At 46.7% G+C, this 12,703-nt stretch overlaps 1 protein-coding gene across 3 annotated transcripts in view; it reads left to right on the top strand.

The window, feature by feature from the left end:
- The window catches only part of sqor (sulfide quinone oxidoreductase), a 29,179-nt gene extending 16,499 nt beyond the window's left edge, over positions 1-12,680 (top strand). For 2 of the 3 annotated variants that reach the window (XM_055661322.1, XM_055661321.1), the window contains exons 7-10: positions 2,583-2,766; positions 5,151-5,218; positions 6,808-6,986; positions 10,957-12,680. In XM_055661322.1, the coding sequence (XP_055517297.1) occupies positions 2,583-2,766; positions 5,151-5,218; positions 6,808-6,986; positions 10,957-11,014 (489 nt within the window). In that variant the 3' untranslated portion in view covers positions 11,015-12,680. The remainder of the gene's footprint in view (positions 1-2,582; positions 2,767-5,150; positions 5,219-6,807; positions 6,987-10,956) is intronic. The other variant, XR_008726113.1, reaches the window with a different exon arrangement.
- Positions 12,681-12,703: the final 23 nt, after the last annotated feature.

Raw genomic sequence — 12,703 nt, 5'->3', positions numbered from 1 at the left:
CACTCACTCCAGTGGGGAAGGGGATGCATTCTTACCCAAGTTGGGTTGCTCACCCAGCAGTGTCAGATGTTAATGGAGTCAATAGTAGGAAGTCTGGTCTGTGTGAAGGATTGGGTTACATCCATAACTCTCTGTAATTTCTAGCTGTCATGGGCAGAGCTATTCCTAAACCAAGCTGTGATGCAACCTGACAGCATGTCAAGTCAAGTCAAGTCAAGTCAAGTTTATTTGTCACATACACATACGAGATGTGCAGTGAAATGAAAGTGGCAATGCTCGCGAACAACAAAACAACCAAAGGAGAGAATAGGGAAACAGCTGGGATCATAACACACATATGATTTAGTGCGGAGATATAGGGGAGGTGACTGACTGTGTGAGCAGAAAATTGCCCACCATTCTCAAAAGCCGTTGTACTCCCTGTCCCTGGTCCAAAGGAATTTACTCCCCGAATTGCCGCTACGGGACAAGTGAAAGTTCCTTCTCAGCCGAGCTCCCCCCTCACTGCATGGCAACCCGGGAGGCGTTTGGAGACCGCAGCGGCTGGAACAGTCTGTTGCAGGGGTGGAAGAGGTCTCTCATGCTTTTGTTTGCTCTGGAGTTGCACCTCTTGTTGTATAGTTCCTGCAGGGGGGTGAGTGAAGTTCCCATAGTGTGTTCGGCCGAACGCACTACTCTCTGCAGAGCCTTCTTGTCCTTGGCAGAGCAATTCCCAAACCAGATGGTAATGTTCCCGGACAAGATGCTTTCCACCGCTGCTGCGTAGAAGCACTGGAGGATCCTCAGAGACACTCTGCAACCCAGGTTCCTCTGGCAATTGAGCTGGGGTGGTAGAGTTGCGCTGGCCTTGCTATTACTCACCAGTGCTGCAAGGCGTGTCCCGTTGACCATGTCATCTCCGGTCACCCCCCTGGTGGACTCCCAGGGAACTTTAAAACAGTTCCCCCTCCCTCTGCAACTACAGGATCACCATTTCCCAGTCTCACTCCTGTACAGGGGTGTACGGAGTCCTCGGAGCCCGAGCCCTCCTAAAGTCCTTATGATCGGAGAGCTCCTTCCTCTTTTTTGAATGTTCTGGGCTGCTGAGGCTGTTCTCCTGGCACCAGAGTGCTAGCATGGGCCACCTCCTCCGGTGGCCCTCTCATCATTGTCTCCGATGACTGGCCCACCACCACATGTGACATCAGCAAACTTAATGATTGAATTGGCCCTGAAGGTAGCCACACAGTCAAGTGTGTACAGGGAGTACAATAGGGGGCTGAGGACGCAACCCTGGGGCGATCCTGTGCTCAGGGTGAGGGACTTCGATGTGTTCCCTCCCATCTTGACTACCTGGGGCCTGGCGGTGATCGTGTCTACAGTGGGAACCTCAGCGGGCACACAGCAGGATTGTGTATGAACCCCCAATTCCATATAGCCTCACCGGCCTTTTCTGGTGGGGACTATCCCCTTTCTTTGAAGGCTGAACTGTAGTTCTATGAACTGCATCGCCCACGTGAACCCCCTTTCTTCAAGGCTGTCCAAATGGGCTAGAGGGTGTGCAAGACCTGGGAGACCGCATCGTCCTGTAGTAGGAAGTCTGGTCTGTGTGAAGGATTGGGTTACATCCATAACTCTCTGTAATTTCTAGCTGTCATGGGAGGAAGGCGCAGATGTGATTTTCTATGTTTTCATGTTGCATGTTTTCTATGGTGCATCTGTAGAAGTTTGTAATAGTCACTGGAGACATGCTGAATTTTCAGGAGTGTGCACTGTCATATGAGGAAATGTATCTGGCATCAAGAGAGGAGAGGAAACTTGGTTGGGAGATTTATGATCTTGATAGTAGACGTGGAGATGTTTTCTTTTTTGAGAGAATCTAGAAGGAGGGGATAGTGTATAAAATAAAGGCTTGCTTATTGGAAAGGTAGTGAGGGGAATTATTTATTTCTCTCAAAAGGGTCACGAGTCTTTGGAACTCTTTCTCAAAGCTATGGTGGAAACGGTCTTCGAATATTTTACAGATAGATTGTTACTTGATAAACAAAGGATCAGAGAGAGAATGCTCTGTGATCACATACCACAGGTGGCGCTGGCAGCGATGGCGGCCTCGCCAAAGGTCTTTTCGTCTTTTTTGTTATTTTTAGTGTGTTTTAAAAGTATGTGTTAATGTTCTCTGGTTGGTTTTATGTGGGGGATCAACCTCGATCAACATCACCAGGTCGCCTCCAGTGAGGAACGCCTGGACCAAGTGGCCCAATGAGAATTTAGCCAGAGGAAGTCTCTCCACTAATGAGCACAACTTGCCCACTCTGACCTTATTTCAGGATTTCAATAATCCCTCCGCAAAGATTGAACATATTTTGCTTTGGTTTTCACTTGTATCATTGGCAACTGGTTAGGATTTCTCTGGACTTTCTAAATGGCCAATAATGATCGCATCTCCTTTTTGTCCCATGGTTGGACTTGTCTCTCTGTCTCCATGTCGCTGGCAGTGTGAGCTGATGTGTTTGCTGATTAACTCCGTGCCAGGACCTTGTCGCTGACATCTTGGTGCTGCAGTTTGCTCTGTCTTTGAACAGTGTTGTGTCTCTTGTTCCCAGTACGAGATGCTGCATGTCACCCCTCCGATGGGCCCTTCCCACGTGGTTCAGAAGAGCGCCCTGGCTGACGCAGGGGGCTGGGTTGATGTCGACAAAGAGAACCTGCAGCACAAGAAATACCCCAATGTGTTTGGCATCGGGGACTGCACCAACCTGCCCACGTCAAAAACGGCCGCAGCAGTGGGTGAGTAAGTGCTGGGACTGGTGCTGATCGTTGTACTTCTGGAAACCTCATGGATTCTAAAGAGGAAATCTTTTACCCGTGTCTGTGAGCTGTGGCAAGCAGTGCAAATACATGTCGAGGCTGGTTGTGGTTTCAGGGTGGGGGATGTGAAGGAGACGGATGGAAACCAGATCATTAACCATGAATCACCCAACTGTTCAGACACTCAACATGGTGGCACAGTGGCGCAGCTGGTAGAGCTGCTGCCTCACAGCACCAGAGATCCTAGGTTCGATCTGACCATGGGTGCTTGTGTGGAGTTTTCATGTTCGATCTGTGACTGTGTGGGTTTCCTCTCAGTGCGGGTTTGTAGGTCAATTGCCCTCTATAAATTGTCCCTAGATTGTAGGAAGTAGATGTGACATAGAACTAGTGAGAACAGGTGACAACTGGTTGGCATGGACTCGGTGGGTCCAAGGGCCTGTTTCCATGTTTATCTTTAAACTAAACTAAACACTTGTGGCAGTTGCTCTGGGATGGGTAATCTAAAAAGGAAATAGGAGGAGTTTGACGAGTTCAGCTCCGCGGGAGCTGTGGGTGAAGACTTCTGTAAATGTTCACAGAAGTGAAGCAGAGTTGTGGCTCAACACTGACAAACACACAGAGGAGGTTATGGTATCAACACTCACAGACCGATCTGTCCTGCCCTGGCAGTAGAGCTGCACGGAGAGGTCGGAAGTGATGACATGTGATGGCCGGATGCGGGATGTTTTACAGAAACACGGCTAAAACATCCTCGTTCCAGGACTTGCTGCGGCTCTGACTGCCGTCCATCCCGGTGGGAATTCCGTACTGCCACTTCTCAGCCGGATGCCATTGGGATTTCCAGCATAGCTGTGGATTGGATTCAGGAAGTGTGGCTCCCAGTTTCTCCTCAGTAACAGAGTTCTGTCCTGTTCTTAAAGGCAGCACAGAGGCACAGCTGATAGAGTTGCGGCCTCACAGTTCCAGAGACCCGGATTCGATCCTGACCTCGGGTGCTGTCTATGTGGAGTTTGCACGTTCTCTCTATGACCACGTGGGTTTCCTCCAGGTGCTCCAGTTTCCTCCAACATCCCAAAGACATGTGGGTTTTTAGGTTAATTTCCCTTTGTATATTGCTCCTTCTGTGTAGAGAGTGGGTGAAAGTGGGATAAGATGGAACTAGTGTGTACAGGTGATGGGCGGTGGGAGCAGACTTGATGGGCTGAAGGGGCTCTTTCCATGCTGTATCTTAAAACTAATAGGTGCCGGTTCACCTTCTGAAGTCAAGTGTGGGATGTTTGCGACAGTGGGCAGACCAAAGGCAACGAGCCGATGAGGCAGAAGGTCTTCCTAGTTGATCCCACAGCAGCCTTTTCCTACTGCCGCAGTCCACTGCCTCCCATCCGCAGACACCTAACCTCCCCAAAGAAGCAAACAACCTGCGTAACTACCCCTCCTCCCCCTCCAGTGATGATCCACTCCTGGAATCAAACAAACTGCAGAGGCAATGATGTACGAGGTCACTGGTGATGACTGGTGACACCTACATGTGCTTTTTCATCCATCCCTCCATGAGGTTCCAGCTGTCACCTTCAATCACTGCAGCTCACACCCAACATTCTGTCCGCTGTACACACAAGGATGACCGGACCCAACAACGTTCCGGTGGGGATGCAGGGGACCTGCTCTGCAGAAAGACCCTCCCCTCTGACAGGATGGAACGAGCCGTCTCAGTTCAGCAGGTACCATGGAGATGCAAGGAACTGCAGATGCTGGTTTACAAAAAAGGTCACAAATGCTAGAGTGACTCAGCGGATGAGGTGGCACCTCTGAAGACCATGGAAGGGCGATGTTTTGGGCCAGGACAGATCATCAGATCGGAGGGTCCTGACTCGAAACACCACCTGTCCAAGTTCTCCAGACATGCTGCCTGTCCACTGTTATTCCAGCGCTTTGCATTATTGTTTATTGTGCTGTGGTCTCCTCCCGAGCGTGAAGCCGTACTGCGTGCTCTCTTAGCTTTCTATTCCTGAAGTCAACAATCAGCTCCTTGATCTTGCCAATGCTGAGAGATAGAAGGGTCTCGCCCCGAAACGTCGCAAATTCCTTCTCTCCATAGAGCTGCCTCACCCGCTGAGTTTCTCCAGCATTTTTTTGTCTACCTTTGATTTTTCCAGCATCTGCAGTTCTTTCTTAAACTGAGAGATAGATTGGTGTTTATGAGGGACCTCTGGCCCTGGATGTGTAGAAACAGTTTTCATTGATTGTAATCCCCAGTGACCGACAAGAATTGAGAGCATAAGAACAAGTGTCCAGGTAGTGGGTTTATGTATGGAAGTAGTGAACATTTCTGTGGATTTAGTGTCTCCTTGTCTTTACAGCTGCACAGTCTGCAATCCTCAGCAAGACTATATCAATGGTCATGAAGAACCAGAAGCCAATGAGCAAGGTACGACTTGTTTCTTAAGAAGTCTCCAACCAGAAATACTAATTCTGTTTCTCTCTGCGCAGATGCAGCCTGACCTGCTGAGTGTTTTCAGCATTGTCTGTTTTTATTTCAGATGTGCAGCATTTGCAGTTGTTTGACATTGGCAACCTATTTTGGATCCATGCTTTATGTTGGCGATGTGAGGGAATTGGAAAGTTCACGGGCATGGGAGAATGTGATCAGAGGTCGGGTATCCTGTGCCGAGTGACTCTGTTCCCAACTCCTCTTCCCAGCTCTGTGTTGCCCAAATCACAAATGTGCTTGAGTATTTTGCACTCACTGATGTTTGGACCAATAACACACAGGAGATGTGGCATCATCTGGAAGTATGCATCTTCTTCCATTAGCTTCCTGCCCCTTAATCACTGGTGCCCTCTGCAGAGTGTAACAGCAACTGAGACATCAATCCTCTCCCCACACCTGGGACATCTACAGCCTAGAAGAACAAGGGCAGTGAGCACAAACTTTGTTCCTAGTGTTCTCCCTGTGGAAGGCAAACTAGACCGGTCATGAAGACTAACTGCTCTCTATAAATCATTGTAAAGGAAGCAGGATAGGCCATTCAGCCCCTCAAGCCTGTTCCTCTTCAACATTTTGGCCAATCTTCTAATCAGCTCTACCCTGATCTTCACTCTCACTCTCGGATGAGGAGAACGAAAGATTTACAAACTGTGGAGAAAGTTCTGATCTGAAAGTCACAGCAGTCTGTTTCTGGAGGGTGGAGGTGGGCTTTGCTGGGCTTTGCCATCTAAGGTTGGGATGGATATTGTGTGAGTTGCATAATGGCAGATATTTTTCTGTTCCCATTGCACTAACGGTCGCCATTGTTCATTCACTCTGTACGCCCATCAGCTTCATTGTGATTTTACTTTCCTTGCATGGGCGACATCACAGTGCAGTATAATTCTACTTTCAGTAAACGTGGCCATTGCCACATTGTTTGCTGGGATTGTGAGGAATCTAGAGTCCAATCCCATCCTCTACCCAGGATCTCGACTCCATTTATCCTGTCTGTCTGCTCCCAACTTAAACTGACCATCTGGCTTTGCTGGTCCGTGTAGCTCATGAGCTGCCAGCCACTGTTGCATCTCTTGAACCGTCCCATCAAAGCAAACTCGGCAGCGTCCCTGAATTTTGCCCAGCCAGACGTTGCTGTTGTGGCTTTTTGCACCGTGATGGGGACTGACTGGTGGCTCATTGCAATGTTCGCACCTTGTCTCACTGCAGTGATGAGGACAAAGTCCAGCCGGACTCTCTATTCTAATCCAAGGGTCCTCTGCATCATCACATACTCGTCCTTCCCACATAATGCCAAAAGCAGGCACTGCCCGCTCTCACCCAGGTCAATGACAGTGCTTCGTTCTAAAGGAGAACTACTCCTCTCATCCTGGTTAATATTTCACAAACTGAACATCTGTAAAGCAGACAATTTCTCACTTTGTACATTTCAAACATGCGTCGTGATAGGAAGCTGCAGGTAGTGACAGGGATGCAAGTTTTTTGTCTAGTTCTGTGCAATGACCAATTTTTTGTCCTGTTTTTGTTTCCAGTACGATGGTTACACGTCCTGTCCATTGGTTACCAGCTACAACAAATGTGTGTTGGCAGAGTTTGATTATGAGAGTCAACCACTGGAGACTTTCCCGTTCAACCAGGGCAAGGAGCGGAGGAGTATGTTCCACATGAAGGCACATGTCATGCCCTTTCTCTATTGGCACGCTTTCCTCAAGTAAGGGCCTTTCTCTTTGCTTCCTCTTTCACGTTGGATTTGAGGGAGGAATGAGTGCAGTTGCATGTGCATCTGTCTGCAAGGTCCACCTGAAGGGAGGGAGGGAGTGTGTCCTCCAGCAGTGAAGACATGGAGCATTCTGTATTCAGTTAGCATGCACGCCTGTTACTGAGCAAATCGGGTTTAGTTTTTTCATTTTAGAGACACAGCATGGAAACAGGCTCTTCAGCCCAGCAAGTCCATGCCGACCAATGATCACCCGTATCCTAGTTCTATGTTGTCCCACTTGTACACCCTACATACTAGGAGCAATTTACAGAAGCCAATTAACCTACAAACCAGCACGTCCTTGGAGTGTGGGAGGAAACTGTAGTACCCGGAGAAAACCCACACGACCACAGGGAGAACATACCACGGGTTTGCTGTGGAGCTTGGTTTTGGTTCGGTGGGTGGGTGTTGCAGAGTGATCTCAAGTCCCAGCCTCGGGAGGGTTGCACGTTGGCGGGGGGGAGGATATGGACTGGGAGCATTCTGAGTGATCCGTACCAAAGCCTGAGATATGTTTGGGTATTAAAACTGAGCTCAGCCCTGGCACAGAGTGGGATGTGGTAGGCAGGGAGAGTGATAATGATCCCCAGGATGAGGGGAGCATCACTGCCTGGGCTGCAATCACAGTTCCCCAGGGTCTGTGGGAAGAGTGTCATGGTCTGAGTATTGATTCCACATAGACTGTCTGCCTGGATCACAGCTGTCTGCTCTAATTAAAGTCAACAACAACTCACCAGGAAGCAGTCAGTGGAATTAGGAGGCTCTGAGTCATTGCAACGTGATGCTGAAGTATTATTGAAACCAATTAATGAATTACAAGCTGTGGTTAAAGAATGTGAGAACTGTTCAGGTGATCACGTAGGAAGTGTCCTTGGGGAGAGTTTAAACCAGTTTGAGGGTAGAATCAGAAGGGAGAAAGGCCAGACCAGGAGTAGGTGGGTTCCCATGGCGGGTGTATTGAGGAAGCCTGTGATAGGAAAGGGCAGAGTACAAACAGAAGAGCACAACAGCAAACCGACTCGGAGAAAGCAAACATGAAAAGATAAAATTCAAGGCACACAGTATTTCTATTTAGGTAGATGAGATGATGGCACAAATAGAATCAAATGGGTTTTATGACAGCTGTTGCAAGGTGACCAAGGCTGAGAACTGAACATTTAGGTTATTTGACATTTCGAGGTGGACTGGTAAAGGGTCTGATAACAAAAGGGTGACCTCGGGTAGTGCTGTGCAATGAAGCGGGCTCACAAGCTCAAGATGTGAAATCAGCTTGGATAAGAAGCCTTTGGTGGGAGTTTTATACAGGACCACTTCTTCTTGCGTATGGCGTGCACAGCCTAAAGTTGTAGGTCAACTTGTTCTATTTGACCTTGTTTGTGCACGTCGTGCTGATTGCATTAGTCGAAACACGGTGGACCATGTGAAGGTTGCAATCTCCCACCCCACAGGACCACTAACAATATCTGTACTGCAGGACTGAGTGAAAGTTGAGAAAAATATATACTGCAATATCGTGGGCGATCTTAATCAGCATTTAGACTGGACAAATACAATTGGCAAGGCACTCCTGAGGATGTTCAGATTGTATTGGAGCTGGTTACCAAGAGCAATAATACATTGGAAACCAACCAGGGAGCAGGCTGTTACAGAACTAATATTGTATAGTTGAACAGGGTACATGAATTGAATGATCTCAAAGGAAAGGTTACCCTGAAAAAGGGTGATCACAGCATGGTAGAATTACAAGTTCAGTTTGAGGATGAGGACCTTGAAACTAGTGTCACTTACAGCAGTATGAGGGGAGGGTTGGCCGAAGAGGCTGGGGGAATGGATGGAAGCTAAAGAGTGCAGAAGAGCAGGGGCAAACATTTTACACTACTCGGGAAAGGTATGTTCCACTGAGAAGGAGGAAGGTGGGCCCCCTGTGGCTGACTGAGGAAGTTATGGTGGCATCAAAATAAAAGCAAAGGTACACAATATTGGGAAGGTCAGAGGAGGGTCATGGGGTGGGAGACTATTTAGTCACACATAAAGGTGACTAAAAATATATAAAGAGAGAAAAGAAAGATAATGAAAATAATCTAGTGAATAATATAAATAAGGAGAGAAACGGAAGAGATTTTTTATCGTTATCAGTCTTTGTGGTGAAGGATACATGACATGGATGGTTGGGCCAAAGGGCTTGTATCTACGCTATATGAGTCTATGACTTGGTGCAAGAACAGGAAGGCAGATTATTATGGTGTCATTTTACGAAAAGGGGAAGTACAACGTGATCTGCGTGTCCTTGTTTATCAGTCACTGAAAGTAAGCATGCAGATACAGCAGGCGATGAATAAAGCTAATGGCATGTTGGGCTTCATAACAAGAGGAGTTGAATATAGGAGCAAAGAGGTCCTTCTACAGTTGTACAGGGCCCTAGTGAGACCACACCTGGAGTATTGTGTGCAGTTTAGGTCTCCAAATTTGAGGAAGAACATTCTTGCTATTGAGGGAGTGCAGCATAGGTTCACGCGGTTAATTCCCGGGATGGCAGGACTGTCATATTTTGAAAGAATGGAGCGACTGGGCTTGTATACACTGGAATTTAGGATGAGAGGGAATCTTATTGAAACATTTAAGATTATTAAGGAATTGGACATGCTAGAGGCAGGAAACATGTTCCCAATATTGGGGGAGTACAGAACCAGGGGCCACAGTTTAAGAATAAGGGGTATGCCATTTAGAACGGAGATGAGGAAAAATGTTTTCACTCAGAGAGTTGTGAATCTGTGGAATTCTCTGCCTCAGAAGGCAGTGGAGGTCAATTCTCTGGATGCTTTCAAGAGAGAGTTAGATAGAGCTCTTAGAGAGCGGAGTCAAGGAATATGGGGAGAAGGCAGAAACGGGTTACTGAATGTGGATGATCAGCCATGATCATGGTGCAACTGACTCGAAGGGCCGAATGGCCTACTCCTGCACCTATTGTTTATTGTCTATGACTCTCTGATTTTATACTAAAAATATCCCAATAATTACCCACTTTTGGAGGAAGAATGAAAATACAAATTAATATTTAAATGCAGTGAGACTATTTTAGTGCAAGGGGACCTGGAGTCCTGGTGTATGACATTCGGTAAGGTAGCAAGTAATTAGGAAAGTTAATAAAATATTGGCCCTTATTGCAAGGGGCATTGAGTGTAGGATTGGGAAGTTTTGATGCAACATTACAAAGTGTTGGTGAAGTAACAGTTCTACCATGTAGGGTTTTGGTCAGCATATTTAAAGAAAGATATGCTTGCATTTGGAGGTGTGTAAGGAAGGTTCACAGGACTGTTTCCTGGGAGAAAGGGGTTGACACACCAAGAACATATGAAAAGGAAGAGAGAGAATAATATAAATGTTGGTACTTTGGGTTGACACACAAAGGAAGAGCTGGTTGGACCTGGACTCACTGGAGGACATTAATAGGTGAGGTTCTGAAAGGTAACATTCAGAGGGCAATGACAGCGTACACCCTCAGTGTTTTCTGTCGGACGTGTATCCAGTTCTAGGGACATAGTTTCAGAAATAAAAGTTGTCAATTTAACAGTTGAAGAGGATTGTTTTTCCCTTTGATTGCCACGAATCTTTGAAGCCCTCTCCTCCAAAGAACTATCAAAGCAGGACCATTGAATAAATACAGGACACACATTTAAACTGCAAGGGGTATGTATGGAGATGGTTTGATAAAGTGATGTTGAGCCCAAGATTGGATCAGCCATGAACTTCTGAATGATGAAACGGGCTTGAGAGAAGATGAACAACTCCTGTTCGTGTTTCTTATGTTCGAGATGTAGCCCTAACGTGCATCATAAACCAAACTAGTGTTAAAGTACCGTTACATGTTGGTGGAGTCTGTGTGTCACATTGGGAGTTCTAATTGTATGGTTTCTGTTTGCAGGGGACTATGGGGAGGTCCTGCCCCTCTGAGAAAGCTGATGCACCTTGGCACCAAGTAGAAGATATATGGTGAATGGACTCACCCACTGATACTGGGGTTTTGCACCACTGACACCATCATTAACATCAGCATTTCATACTCAGTTTGTAAATGCCCGGATCTAATCTTACCCCTAGTCTGGTTCAGTAAAAGAAACTGGAATACTGAAGTCCAAACCCTTCTTTATTTGTATACACTGCAGGAATGGTCTCGGATCCACTCACGCAAGCCCACAGTAGCCTTGTGAAAACAGAACAGAAGACGACCAACACACCCAAACAAATTACATACATTTTTATAACCCTAAGCGAAGGCGGGGATATCATAACTGGTTTCATCATTGGTTACGCATCATAACCAATCGCTCAAAACACTTTGTCACAACAGACATAAGTGCCCCTGGTTAGTAGACATTGAGGCATGACGCCTTGCTCTTCTATGATACTAGTATTATGTGTAGGAAGGAACTGCAGATGCTGGTTTAAACTGAAGATAGACATAAAATGCTGGAGTAACTCAACGGGACAGGCAATATCTCTAGAGAGAAGGAATGGGACAAAGGGAAAGGAGATCAAGAAAAATGTAGTATTCCCCCTTCCCAGTTCTCCGACCAGCCCTACTTTCTCTGACTACAGTTTATCTGTTTCCTATGTTGTTACCTTCTTCCAGCTAACAATGATCTATTTTACATTTCCCTTGATCTCCATTCCCTTTCTCCTGTTCGCACACCTTACACTTCCTTATCTATGTATCTCCCTATCCCCTGACATCAGTCTGAAGAAGGGTCTCAACCCAAAAGGTCGCCCATTCCTTCTCCCCAGAGATGCTGCCTCTCCTGCTGAGTTGCTCCAGCATTTTGTGTCTATTTATGGATAGTATGGATATTCTTTTAAAGCAGATGGGGACCTCAGAGTTTAGTAATGAGAGGCCAAAGTCTGTGAAAACTTCAGCCTGCTATTCTGGGCATGTTTTGAGCATGTGGCCAGATACCCTCTAAGAGTCGGATATTTTCCAAGGGTACACCCCTGTGAAGGATCTTCTGACATTGGTGACTGAGATCCCATTGTCAACAGGGAATGTGGTGGGAAACGCTCAGGCAGGTGGACAGTAGCCATGGAGAAATAAACTGTTAATTTGTAGGTAATAGTCATGGCGTACGTGGTACAGCTTAGAAACGGGCCCTTTGGCCCACCACATCCATGCCAACCTTTTTGCTCATCCACACTAATCCAATTCGCCTGCATAAAGGGCCTGTGCCACTTTCCCGAGTTATTCACGAATTCCCCCGAGTTTTCAAACTCGCAGAATGTTCGTAACGAGTGTAGGAGTCTCTGGATATATCGTAGCGGCTCGTTATGCCAGCCGTAGGTACTCGGGGCTATTTTTTTACTCGTGGACATTTTTCATCGTGCTGGAAAAAAAAGTCCAGACTTACCGGATGTCCCGAGTACCTACGTCTAACGTAGTGTATAACGAGCTGCTACGATACGAGGAGGTTGACTGGACTTTGGTTCCTTCCCTCACAGTGGGGAACTTTAGTGCCGTTGTGGGGATGTTTACGTTGTGGACTACTGTATTCTGTGTTTTGTTGTTTTTTAATTTGTATGACTAAGGAAAATAGTATTTTGTTATCTCTTAATTGAAGACAATGACAATAAATTGAATCCATCCAAATCCAAATGAAAGGTCTCAAACCAAAATGTAGACT

Source organism: Leucoraja erinacea, chromosome 33 (genome assembly GCF_028641065.1).
Source record: "Leucoraja erinacea ecotype New England chromosome 33, Leri_hhj_1, whole genome shotgun sequence".
NCBI classification, from domain to species: domain Eukaryota; kingdom Metazoa; phylum Chordata; class Chondrichthyes; order Rajiformes; family Rajidae; genus Leucoraja; species Leucoraja erinaceus.
This window is presented reverse-complemented; position numbering and strand designations above follow the sequence as displayed.